This window comes from Dipodomys merriami, unplaced genomic scaffold (assembly GCF_024711535.1).
Source record: "Dipodomys merriami isolate MVZ:Mamm:240054 unplaced genomic scaffold, mDipMer1.0.p SCAF_795, whole genome shotgun sequence".
Taxonomy (NCBI): Eukaryota; Metazoa; Chordata; class Mammalia; order Rodentia; family Heteromyidae; genus Dipodomys; species Dipodomys merriami.
The window spans coordinates 1-13,814 of record NW_027206396.1 but is presented as its reverse complement, the minus strand read 5'-3'; the positions used below and the strand labels follow the sequence as shown (position 1 = coordinate 13,814).

General features: G+C 42.9%; 1 protein-coding gene across 11 annotated transcripts in view; it reads right to left on the bottom strand.

Moving 5' to 3' along the window:
- Positions 1 to 8,341, bottom strand: part of LOC138818924 (engulfment and cell motility protein 1-like) — a 67,507-nt gene extending 59,166 nt beyond the window's left edge. For 3 of the 11 annotated variants that reach the window (XR_011369268.1, XR_011369269.1, XM_070010062.1), the window contains exons 1-3: positions 8,224 to 8,341; positions 1,803 to 1,954; positions 164 to 242 (exon numbers count right to left, since the gene is read on the bottom strand). Coding sequence is in view for 9 of the 11 variants with exons in the window: in XM_070010062.1 (XP_069866163.1) it covers positions 164 to 242; positions 1,803 to 1,954; positions 8,224 to 8,271 (279 nt within the window). In the remaining 2 variants the exon portion in view is untranslated. Of the gene's footprint in view, positions 1 to 163; positions 243 to 1,802; positions 1,955 to 7,777; positions 8,027 to 8,223 lie in introns of all 11 variants that reach the window. The other 8 variants (XM_070010055.1, XM_070010056.1, XM_070010061.1 and 5 more) reach the window with 6 other exon arrangements.
- Positions 8,342 to 13,814: the final 5,473 nt, after the last annotated feature.

Below are 13,814 nucleotides of genomic sequence, written 5' to 3'. Positions count from 1 at the left end.
ACCCAAGTCTCCACCTCCTCCCTCCCCTACACCCTGCTTGGTGACATGGCAGGAGCCAGAGCCACAAAGCAGCCCTCCAAGACCCCCAGAAAGGAAGGAGAAGGCATCCTCTGCACAAACACTTCCCAACCCTGGACACAAAAATGGAAGCAACACAGCTCACCTGCCTGCGCTCGTCAGGAGCTTTCAGGAAGAGTGCATTGATGACAGCGATGGTACAGGTTTGAATTTCCTGATCGGTTCTGCAAAAGTAAAATGGCAGCAGAACTCAGATGAGGTGAGCCAGCCCAGAGGGAGGCCATAATAAACCTCATCATTACACAGCAACATGGCTCCTCCCACGGGGAGAAGAAAAGGGAGGATCCTCTGTAGACCTGTAGTGAGCACTGAGAGCAGACTTCCAGCACCCCTAAGCTGGAAACAACAGATGCACAACTGCTATGAGTGACCACTCAGTGCTGAGAGCAGTATATGTACAGGGGTGAAACCCCTCTGAACAATTAACTGACAGTTTAATATCAGGAATACAAGGAAGCTAAGTAGAGAGAGGAAGGGTAGGTAAATACAGTCACAATTTTCAATGTACACTTGTGAAGATGGACCCAGAAAACTTAAGTGGATGAGTGGGGCTGGGAGAGATGGAAGAGGTGACACAAACCAAGATGTTGTACACTCATAAATGGCCGGTTGAGGGCTGGGAAGGTGGCTCAGTGGTAGAGCACTTGCCTTGCATGCCTAAGGCCCTGGGTTCGATTCCTCAGCACCACATAAGCAACAAGAAAAAAGCTGGAAGTGGCACTGTGGCTCAAGTGGTAGAGCGCTAGCCTTGAGCTGAAGAGCTGAGGGACAGAGCCCAGGCCCAGAGTTCAGGTCCCACGACCGGACCCAAAAAAATAAAAATAAAAATAAAATAAATAAATTGGCAGGTTGAAATGAAACTCCTTCAAATAACTACAATAAAAGATTCCTAGTGAAGAGTTACAGTGTGGCTCAGTGGTAGACTGTTTAGAAGCATAAAGCCTTAGTTCAGTTCTATCAAAAGAAGGGAGGAAAGACTGCTTGAAAATGTCTAGCATAAAATTTCTAATGAATTCTGAAGGTGTTCGTAATATTACAGAAAACATTATACAGTTAGGTCACCCTCGGTTAAGAACTTAGGAGAGCAAATTGCTTTATGCCTTAAAAAGAAAAACTCTACTGATAGCCACAAAGACAGGTTAAAAGCCAAAGGTTTTCCCAGGGCAAGGGGCCGTGGACAGAGCAATGCCAAGGACAGACAAAGCAGTCCTCAAGGATAAGAAGTCACCTTGCCATGTCAGTGTAAGGGGAGAGAGAGGTGCATGACTCACCATAAACCAAGGCTGCCAGGTGTGGTGACATACTATAATCCTGGCTACTCAGGAGGTAGAGATCAAGAGGACCAAGGTTTGTGGCCAACATAGACAAAAAGTCAGCAACTCCTACATCTTAACAAATAAGCTGGGCTTGGTGGTTCATACCTATAACCCCAGCTAGCCTCCATAGGAAAGAAGATCACTGTCCAAGATCAGCCTGAGCAAAAATGCAAGACTTTATTGAAAACAAAAACAAAAGCAGATAAAGGAAAAATGGGGTGGGGTATGGCTCAAGTGGTACAGTAAATACAACCGAAAAAAAAAAGGAAAGGGATATTTGTTTGTATATTTAGTAGAATAGTACAAAATAATTTGCAGCATCTCTGTGGCTACGGGAAGCCCCTCTCCAAAGAGAACAGCTCCTTCCCCAGAGATAACAACCTCTCCCCAGGAGAGCAGCATGCTTACCCTTGAAGATGAGGAATGAGTTGGCCAATGGTGATCTCTTGTGCCACCTTCTGGTAGAGGTCATGGCTATTGAGCACCATGGACTCCAAAATGGCCAAGGACCGCTGCAGGATTGAGATGTCCATGGCCGACTTGTTCACAAAACTTGCTATCTGAAAACCCAAGAAGTACATCATGGATGGCTCATAGAGTCAACAGGGAAAGGAGGAAAAAAATTAAGCACATCAGGAACTCAGCGAGGATATCTGATTCTAAGGATGGAGCATAATTCAAAGTAGCAAGAAATACACCCAGTCCCCATTGAGATTGGTGAAATCCTACCAAACACAAAGAAACCTCTCTTATAATCACTGATAACTGGACATTTCTTTACTGGGTATCTTCAAAGAATTATTCTGCCTGGTTTCCCCCAGACTATTGTGTTCTGAGTTTCAGCTTTCCAAGGCAGACAATTTTATCATGTACGTTACACGGACTGGCGCATTTCTCTGAGGGGATAAATTCAGTGTAAAGCACGGCCATTCCTCTCCCCTCCCCAGGCTGCTCCTTCATTCATTCATTCATTCCATCCACAACTCTTATGTTCTGATATATTCCTCACATACAAATCACACTCATCAATGCAATTCAAATGGCAAGTTTTCAGCAGCTGGCTATTCCAAATTATAAAGATGAGAAAGTAGAGGAGGGGGAGGAAGTGGAGGAAGTGGGGGAAGAGGAAGAGGAAAAGGAAGAGGAGCAGGAGGAGGAAGAGGAGGAAGAGGAAGAAAAGAGGGAAGAAAACCTCTCCTTCTAGGGTTAAAAAAATTATCATCTCCCCCACAGGTAGCAAAAAGAAAACTCTTTAAATTAGCAGTGCTAAAAAATGTAATAGTTTCAAGTTCTCAAATGCATTCCCTAAGGGGAAATCAATCCTTGAATCCCTAACTACAACCAACCACAATATAATAGGAAAGGAAAATAAAAGAAGGGTTACGATAATGGAGCAAGGCAGTCCAGACACATGGTTACCATAAAGGTTTTATTTTAAACATCTCATTAAGATTTACTACAATCTGTTGACAACCCACACTAAAAAGGCCATTATTGTATCAACATGATGGCTTTCTTAAAAGCCATCATTATTTTGTGACAAGTAACCACTCCCTGAGTCCCACTTAAACACAAATTTATCCCCTTCTGTGGTCCAGTCAGGCCCTCCCCTCAGACTCCCTCCTTCCCTAAAGGGGTGAAATGCCAGTGTACACACACCATTCTAGCTACCATCCCATACTTGCAGTCCACACCCTCCATATGGGAGCCAGAATGGGGGAACAGATCCAAACAGGAGCCTACTTCAGATCTCCACACCCCACCTGCCTCACTTCATTTATACCTCAGTAGGTAAGAAAGAATGAGGTGCAGAAAAACAGGAGTGAGCCTGGTTTCATGTTCCAAAAGGCAATTATTTTACTATAGGAACTGCAGGAAAGGCATGAGGATGTTAACAATCCTTTAAAGACTGCTTTGGCTCTTCTCCTGCGAATGTGTTTATTGTCCCAGGCAGGTGTCAGCTCTGCTCCTCACATCTGCTGCAATTTAACAAGCTCTTTACAGGGCCTACCAAGGGAAGCCTACTGACAAAAATCCAATGGCCATCATGCTCTGCCCTGGGTTTTAATGTAAATTACATCTTTTCTAAGAAGAATGTAAATGCCTGAATCCGCCACCCCCCCCACTCCATTCATTTTCATTGTTCCAATTAATTCTTTTTTAAAAAATAAATTTTTATGCCCCTACTGGAGCTTGAAATCAAGGTCTGGATGTTATCCTTCACTTTTTACTCAAGGCTGGTGCTCTATCATTTGAGGTACAGCTCCACTTCAGCTTTTTGATGGTTAATTGGAGAGAAGAGTCTCAAAGGCTTTCCTGGCAGGACTGGCTTCTAACTGTGATCCTCAGATCTCAATCTCCTGAGTAGCTAACATTACAAGTGTGAGCCGCCAGGGCCCAACTTGTTCCAGTATAATTCCTGACTCTGGCATAAGGAAAGTGAAAAACCCACAAGAAAGTTCATTGATCGGAACTTCTTAACTTTCTCTCTACCAAGGGCTCTTCCTCATTGCTCGCTCCCTTCCTGCCTCTGTATATAGAATCTGGATGTGACAAAAGTCCAGGGGTCTCACAGGTGAGCACCGCTTGCTAACTTTATCAAGCCCCCACTCCACTACCAACTCCCAGCCCTCAGTGATAAGCATTCCTGGTTCCACACAGCGGGTCCTCCAGAGACACCAAGATGAGCAAGACCCACAGGTATTTCATTTAAAGCAGGGACAGATTAAAAAGCACTGACTATGAATTACTCGAAGTAAGCATTCTCAGTATCTAAATGGATCCATTTGGTTATTCCAACAAGGCCCAAAATTAAATGGTATGAAAAAGTATCATTGTAGTCTTCTTCTTCCCTTCCTAACTGCCTCACTTTTTCAAGTATCCATACTCATTAAGTGCTTAATCTCCCCAGTAACATGAGAATGCATTTGAGATATTTTTCTTTGGGGCACAAACTCAGTGGATGTAGTAGTTGGAATCTTTTCTGTAGAGTGATTGCTGGACACAAGCACCACCATGTTAAGAATAGCTGCTACCAACTCACAAGAAGCTATTTTAACTATGCCACTTCCCTTGTTTTCCTCACAACTTCTGGCTTCAGTCAGGAGTCCTGGTCTCAGTTGATGGCTCAGATAAACTTTTAACCCTTTGCAAACTAATCATTCATTCAAGATTGTGACACTAAGTTCTGACCAAATGAATAAGAATTGTAATACAGTAGAGATAAGACAGCTGCGCAGATATCCTGCCACTTGCTTACTTGGCATCCTGTCAGCATCATGACTTTCTGTGGAAGAAAAACCTCGCTGAATTCCTTTTGAGCAGGTGTCCTGATTCCTGTGTGGTACTCTAATATCCTGAGATATTTCCAACGGTACATACACACAACATGGGCCCTCCAGTCCATTGCATCCTTGGGTTCCTAAAACACCATCTTTTCAGTTTCCTCTCTGCTCAACTGTTCACCTCACCAAAAAGAGCTGTGTATGGTGATGTACCCATACGATCCCAGCTACAATGGCTGCATAGGTAGCAGGATCTCACCTTGTGAGCCAAGGTAAGCCCTGGGCAAAAATGGAAGGCCTTAGCTGGTTGAGTAGCTAAGTGGTAGAGCTACCTGCCTGGAAAATAGGAGGTCCTGAGTTGAAACCGTAGCACTGCCAAGACAAAGAAAGAACAAAAAAGTGCTAGGCCCTGTCTAAAACACAATGAACAGGGAAAAGGGGACTGGGGACATGGTTCCAGTGGTAATGCGCCTGCCTAGCAAATGTGAGACCCTGAGTTCAAAACCAGTACCACCAACCACAAGCAAAACAAAGTAATCCCGAAATCAGAGAATTACTTAGGTCAGTTTTCAGAAGCTGAGGAAGTAGATCTCAAAATTCTCATACATTATCAAGGCAGAAGAGAACCATGGGGCTGCATGGTTGATTTTAAATCATCTGGCTGAGGTTCATAAATCTCTCCAAGTTTTAGAAGACAAAATATTGAAGCCCAATGGCTAGATGTTGTCTAGGCAGTGGAATCATCTGATCTTCCCAGCAAGCCAGAGCCTCCTCAAAACAAAGGCCTCAGGGGAATGCATAGGAAACTTCCCTTCCGAGAGAAGGCACTAGGGCCATGCTTGGCTAGCGGAAAATCAACTCAGAACACAGGAAGTCCTCTTTAGGCACTAGGGCCATGCTTGGCTAGAGGAAAATCAACTCAGAACACAGGAAGTCCTCTTTCTTTTCTCTTCAGGCCTTCCCTCTTCTAAGTAGCCAAGTCATTAAAAAGCAACTCCATAGCAGGGTGCCAGTTGCTCACTCCTACAATCCTAACTATTCAGGAGGCTGAGATTTGGCTGAGATTTGAGGATCATAGTTTGGAGCCAGCCCTAGCAGGAAAGTCTGTGAGACTCTTATCTCTACTAAACTACCAGAGAAAGAAAAAGAAAAAGAAAAAGAAAAAGAAGGAAGGAAGGAAGGAAGGAAGGAAGGAAGGAAGAAGGAAGGAAGGAAAAGAAAGAAAGAGAGAAAGAAAGAGAGAAAGAGAGAAGGAAGGAAGGAAAGAAGGAAGGAGGGAGGGAGGGAGAGAGGACAGAAAGGCAGAAAGAGAAAGAAAGAAAGAAGAAACAAAGAAAGGAAGGAAGGAAGGAAGGAAGGAAGGCAGTAAATAGGGAGGGAAGGAGGAAGGAAGGGAGGGAGGGAAGGAGGGAGGGAGGGAGGCAGGCAGGCTGGCTGGAATTGGAGCTGTGGCTCAAGTGGTAGAATGCTAGCCTTGAGGGAAAAAACCTCAGGGACAGAGCCCAGGCTCTGAATTTAGGCACCAGGACTAGCACAGAAAACAACAACAACAACAAAACAAAACAAAAAAACCGCTACAATATACTAGCATCAAGGGCTTCCATGTTCCATGGCATTTAGGAAATAGTGTTAGTTCTTGCAGCTACAATTGGTAAACTCAAATCTAAATGCACACATAACAAAGAGAACAGACATGGAGAGAGGGCTGGCAAGAAGAACAATATTTCTCCAAAGTACTCTGAACTTGGCATCAATCAGAAGCCAACTCAAGATCACAGAGAGAAGCACCTTTTGTCAGTGCTTTTCCTAATTATTTTTGTCGAGATAAAGCTCCATTTAAAACATAGAGGCCAGCACAAACCCGGGGCTGTCAGGATGCTGAATACGGTCCAGCTAATTAACAAAAAGTGAACCTTACCCAAAAACTGTAAGTAATTTTCTAGTGACTAATTTTCAAAGTCATATAAGAGACTTTTTTGTAAGTGGCAAGGCAAAGGAAATGAGGAAACAGGAACAAGTTGCTTTTAAAAAATATATCCAATTTTTAAATTTAGTTTGCTTCCTGAGAATTAAAGTGGGTTTCTGAAAATTTCACGTTAGTAAAGGCAAACCATTTTCATTAGAAAATGGAACAGCTGCCATGTTCTCCCAACATTTGAAGAAACCCAGCTCTCAAGTGAAGTTTTTGACTTGACACATTCCCATCTCTGCCCATTCTTCTACCTGATTCCTTTGGAAAGAAGAGCCAGTCATAAATGCCCCTCAGTAGATGAATCGATCAAGAAAATGTGGTATATATACACAATGGAATTCTATGCCTCCATCAGAAAGAATGACATCGCCCCATTTGTTAGGGAAAGACTTGGAAAAAATTATATTAAGAAGTAAGCCAGCCCCAAAGAAACATAGGTCCCAAGGTTTCCCTTATTTGCAATAACTACTCTATGTCTGGGACAAGCAGAAAAGCTCAGAAAAGATGATGTTAAGCAAAATGAACCCAAAGATAGGGACAAAAGTGGTTTTTTTCTTCCTTGCTAATATTTCTAACGTATTTTATAAGGTACCATATGATTTTTTTTGTTGCTTTGTATGTCCCTCCCCCATGGTCTAACTTCTGTTTTCACTGTATTTGGTGTTGATATAATTTGGGGAGGGAAGGGGAAAAACCAAATTGTTTAAATAGTGATACAGATTGACCCTTTGCAACAATGAGATGTACAAGACTCTATGTCGAAAAACAAACTTTACAATTTACGCTGAGGAGGTGGGAGGGTAGGGATGATAGGGGAAAAACAAAGGAGGAGGCAACAATGCTGGATAAGAAATGTACTCATTACCTTGCTCATGTAACTATAACCCCTTTGTACAGTATTTTCACAATAAAAAAAAACTGTAAAAAAAAAAAAAAAAAAGAAAACTTGCCAGTCTGGCACAGACGTGAAGTGCCTTACATTCTTTCTGACGTCAATGTATACTCAAGAAAAATGCTAATTGTTATCATTAGGAATAAAGTTTATCTTAAATGAGGGGGAAAAAAAAGTGGTTAATACCTGCAATCTTTCTTACACCAAGACCATGAGTCAGCAGGAAGGACCCTACCTAAGACACCTGAAGCAGACCCTCAGTCTCCTCAGTTCCTCATTAAGCCCATGAGTGCTGGACATCAGCTTCCTTTGCCTCTTTCCCTGTCGCTGAGCATGGGGTTGGGGATGGATAGTGAAGATGGCATCTCGGCCAAGTTCTTGAGTTCTGAAGCCATGCAGTAGCACATCCGAAGACACTGTGTCCTTAGCAACAACACAGTTTCCCTTAACTCTGGGTTCTCATCCACACAACATTTTATGTTCTCTGCAGGGACAAAAGGTCACGTTCACCCAGAATGTTCAGAGCCCCACATTTATAGGCCTACTTAAAACACACCCATGCACACCCCCCTATCTTTTAACATAACCCAAGGAAACAATGATAAAATAATCCTCAAAGCAGAGAATGGTACCCTTGAAAGGAGGGAGTGATGGGAGCCTAGGAAAGCAGTTTGCATTTACCTTCTTTAATGAACGCCACCGAAAACGTGTCCCAAGACACGATGCCATGCTCTATGAGCTCTACAAAGGCCATCAATGTGAAGGACAGCATGTCCCCAAAGCTGTAAAACATACGGGGGGGAACACACAGAGTCAATGCTGGGCAGTGGGGAAGTGCACAAGTGAGCCAGCTTTAGGAAGCAGACCCAGACCTCTGGACAAGCAGCTGGGCAGTCAGACCCACTCCACTGGGCAGCAGCTGGGCAGAGTCAACAGCTCAAGTGCCAGGCTGGCAACAAACAGGACAGGAAGGGACAGGTGCTTGCCGCCAGCCAGGGATCTGAGAAACACGGAGCAATTCACTTGCCCTCTCTGAGCCTCTGTGCTCTCAGCTAGGAAGTAAATAATGGCTCTTTACGGCAAGTCTTTAGGTAGCACACTCAATAAAGTTGGTAGCATATCAGTATTTAGTAAGGAGCATCTCAGTCAGTGAAAGTTCCTAAATGCTCCCTTTATAAGCCAGAAGAATCAAGAGGGATAATCCAAAATGATTCAATTAGCATAACAGCCCTTAGGTAAGGATTCAGAGCCTCTGTATATAACTTTAACAAAAATGGCATAAGCATGATAAATAAGCATATTCACCTTGATGTTACAATGGCCAGCATCCTGTTCTGAGTTAATGGGTTTCAGGGACTATCTATGATGATTATATTATGATTCCATATACTGGGTTTGCTCATCCCATCATTCATTAGGGGGGTCTGATATGTGGTTTATAGATTCAGAGCAATTAGGGGATGCTATGGTCTGTGTCAATCACAAAGTCCTGCGTGTTCAAGGTGCAGCTCTGGTGAGAGGCAATGGAAACTGTAGAAGGTGGGGCCTAGTAGGAAATCTTTAGGTCACTGGGGGTGCGTCCTTGCATAGGTCTTAGAATCACTCTTTTTATCTTTCTGGCCATGGAGTAAGGGCTTTCAGTCCATCATAATGAGCTGCCTACACAAAGCAACAGGGCCAGCCCATCATAGGCTAACACCTCTAAAATGTGAGCCACAATAAATCACCTCTGGTTGTAAGTTAACCTAGTCATGTACTGACTATAGTGATGGAAAGTTGCCTATGACCAGAGGGTGGGGAGGCAGGGGAGGGATGTTGAGGAGGAAGAAGAGCCATCTTTGTAAAATACCTTCATCAGAGGTTCATCCTAGGTTCTGACAATTTCAAAACCATTCTTAGTCATTTATACATCTCAGAAATTTTCACTCTTATAAATTTTCTTCTTCATCATCATCATCATCATCATCATCATCATCATCATCATCATCATCATCATCATCTATAGTAACTCCAAACCATCAAGAATCTCTCTACCAGCAGATAGAATTATAGGATTTCTATACTACATTATACAATAATACAGATTCCTACACTCAGTTACTTTTTGTTGTTGTTGGTGGTGGTCATGGGGCTTGAACTCTGGGCTTGGGCGTTGTCCCTCAGCTCTTCAGCTCAAGGCGAGCCCTCTACCACTTGAGCTACAGCGCCACTTCTGATTTTCTAGTGGTTTATTGGAGATAGGAGTCTCATGGTCTTTCCTGCCCTGGCTGGCTTTGAACTGCAATCCTCAGATCTCAGCCTCCTCAGTAGCTAGAATTACAAGCATGAGCCACTGGCGCCCAGCAGCTACTTTTTTTTAATGAAGCTGGACATTACAATATTTTTGGGGGGGAGGTCCGATCGTGGGGCCTGAATCCTGGGCCTGGCTGGGCACTGCCCCTCAGCACTTCAGCTCAAGGTTAGCACTCTACCACTTGAGCCACAGTGCCACTTCCGGCTTTTTTCTTTTTGCTTATGTGGTGCTAAGAATCGAAACCAGGCCTCAGGCAAGCAAGGCAAGTGCTCTACCACTGAGCCACCTTCCCAGCCTGGTCATTACAATTTTTAATCTAGAGGATCGGACATCCCATTATTGCTATATCACAAAGTCTGCTAACAGATTCAGATTTGGATTTAGGTTTATACTTCTTTTAAAAAATAGCTTCACAGTATTCCTTCCTGCTATTCTTCTACTCAGCCCAGTCTCAAAATAAAATGATTTTTTGAAATTCTGCTCTATTTCAACGGTCTTGATACTGGCAGAAGCCCATCCAAGGGGAGATGACTCTCAGAGGAGGACCGTGATTAAGAGACCAGAGGAGAGGATACACACTGGACAGACATGGCTATGTGGTGATCTCTGGAGCCACACATAGGGGCCCCCACATCAAGCTCTAAGTGAATTCTCCAACACTACAGTCTCCCCATTCATGAGGATGATGATCGTGGTGGTGAGGACAATAGTGATCTTCATTCAGAGAGAAGAAGACTGGAGAAAAAAAATGAGCTAGCCTAGTCCTGGGATCAGGAACAGTATGTGGCAAGTGCTAAGTTAACAGCCATGTGCCTATTACCTGGGACCGCGGCATAATAGTAGCATTGTGGATGCAGGAAGCTCCTGGTTTTCAAACGTTTTGCCATCAATGTGGAAAAAGTCAAGAGGGAGAAAACATACAAGGGAGAAAAGTACATGGAAAAGCCAGATGGAAAAACCAGATGGAAAAGCAGCCCATGTCTCTGGCTTCCTGCACACAGGCAGTCCCAATCTCACAGGGGCCCTAGGTGGCACCAGAGGCCAGGCCTCAAAGACAAGCTCCCAACAGGAAACTAAAATGACGGAGAGAACAAATAACTAGACAGCAAGGTGGATGACGACTCAAAACAGTAGCAAGAAAGGTTAAATAAAAGTTCCAGGATAATCCACTCTACAAAGGATGAGTTATAAGAGAACAAGTGTTAGAGTGCAAAAATAACAGAAACTGCCTTAGGAAAAATAAGATAATAAATGCAATTAGTAAGACTGGGCAGGAGTCAGTATTACAGTACTATGAAAACATTATTACATAATAATGTATTAGTAGCAATAAATACTTTGTTAACTTATGCACGAAGAGAAAAACAATCACATAATAATGAATAGTTGGCATTTGCTCATATCTGACATAATAGGATTCGAAATGTTACAGGTTCTTCACATACCTGCCAAAGACTCCACTCAGACCAAGATCTTTGCCTTGGTGTCAGCGGTTAGAGACAGCAGTTAGAGAACCAGGAGAGAACAGAAAGAAAAGGAATGAGCCCACAACTGGGCTCAAGCTGGTCTTCTGTTTTGTTTTATTGACAGCACTGGGGTTTGAGCTCAGGGCTTTGCACTCCACCATTTGAGCCACATACCTAGCCCTTTATGCTACCGTCATGTTTCAAACAGGGTCTCACATTTATGCCCAGGCTGGCTGGGATGACAAACTTTCTGTTCATGTTTCCCATTGTACCTGGGATGATATCACCATACCCAGGTTTTCATTGGCTAAAAAGGAGTACAGAGAACTTTTTGACCACAGTAGCCACCAAAAATCACAATCCTCCCGATTTCATCCTCTTGAGTAGCTCCGATTACAGACATGAGCTACTGTGCCTGGCTCAAATGCTTCTTGACATTCCCAGTTAGCCACCTGGCCTGGGAATACAAATAAACTTGTGTCCAGATATTAGTCTTCCGTAGCTACTTTAAGAGCAAATGTCTTCCCTCTAATTATCTGAAAGCAAATGTCTCTACTTCTTACCTACCTGCCCAATGAAAGGCTAATCTAAATGGCCAGAAGGAGCCCATCTGAGGACAATCAATCTGCCCTAAAGAAATCCAGTTTGTCTATAGACTCTCCAGGCAGGCTTTAAGGACCTTTGGGGGTGGGATGGAAAGTAGGAAGAACATCATGTGTTTTCCAGATCTCCAAGTGGTGTTAGGGATCAGGATACCCTCTCTATGGCTATCAAGGAAGTGAAACACTGTTTCAGAGATGGCAGGTAAGGCTCTCCATACTTACAGTGGTCCATTTCTGTGAGTGATTAACAAGTGGGAGAAAGGGCATTTCATGTCACTCACCCACTGAGGAGGTCACAGGAAGTGACCTGGTCCACTCAGTAATGTGAGAGATAGACAGACAGACGGGACATATTGACGATAGAAGACAGAGACAGAGAAAGAATTGATCCAAGATAGAAATGATAGAAAATAGATTTGTAGATGATAAAAGAGAGATGTTACATAGATACATAGATGATAGGTATACATAAATGGTAACTAGAATTATATGACCTCCTATAAAATACATACATATGCATATAAGACACAAAATACATTCAATATAAAAATATGTAAAATGTTCATATACTACATAATAAAATGCATAATACACATATGTGTGATAGAACATTATATAATACACTGTATGTAGTTCTCTATATTAAACGTCTATTTCCCTGGAATAAGTTATGTTTTTCCTGAGGAAGAGCTTTTCAGACTTCAACTTCAAACCTTCAACAACAAGAAAAGGATGGCATGTTCAAATATGGTTACATTTCAAAAGAAAGGCCCTTTGTCAAATAAGGTGGCTGGAAGAGCTGTCCTGGAACCCTCACATCCGGGTATCCATCTCCACTTCCAGAGAGGAGAGATTCAGACTCCCAGGAGAGAAGGCAGAAGCCAGCTTCCGACCTCCACACTCCATCTGTATCGGACACCATGCTTGGAAAGCACTATAAAAGAAAAACAAGCACTTGGCACATTCTGGAACATTTTTATTTACTGGGTTTATTTGTTTTTATTATGTGCTAGGCTAAAGACTTTTACAGTAGTGACTGCCACAAAAGGAAGCGTCTGCAAACTACATACTGGGCCACCGTCTCTGTCACAGCCAGCTGCACACCATGTGTGCTGCAATGACTCAATGAAATGTTTCTCAACTTACTAGGGATCATCTTCCTTCCAGAAAAATCCAGCCAGTCTCAAAACAAGCATCTAAATTTATGCTGCCAACTTTTTCAGAGCAGAGTGCATCCCAATGTTTCTATGGAATGATGTACCCAATACAGACTGGAGAAAAGAAAGGAAAGGCAACTTTTAAACCCATCCTACAGGCTCATGCCTGTAATCCTAGCTACTCACTAAGCTGAGATATGAGGATCACGGTTCAAAGCCAGCCCTGGCAGACAAATCTATGAGACTTTTATCTCCAATTAACAAATAAAAAGCCAGAAATGAAGGTGTGCCTCAAGCGGTGAAGTACTAGCTATGAGCAAGGAAGCTAAGCAACAGCATAAGGTCCTAAGTTCAAACTCAAGTAGCAACACAAAAGAAGGAGGAAGAGCACATGGAAGAGGAGAATTATCAGGAGTGGAATCAGCACACAAGTGATCTAGAACAAATATTTTTCAATCTATGCATCAGTCTCAAATACTTTTTAGATGTAGTGCTTTTCCTTCTTTCTGAGTCACTGATAAAAACCAAAGCCTTCAATCTCTGAACATCACATAAGCCACAAAAGAAGAAAGCTCGGCTTAAAGTCATATACAAAACTCTACCCAGAAGTGCTATAGGGGAAGGGAAGAGGGAGGAAAGCCTGTGTAATCATTTAGTGGTAACCAACAATAAATACTCTCTGCCACGAGGGAAAAAAACAAACAAACAAGGAAGTAGATTCATTAAAAAAAAACTGTTTTAAAAACATCGAACA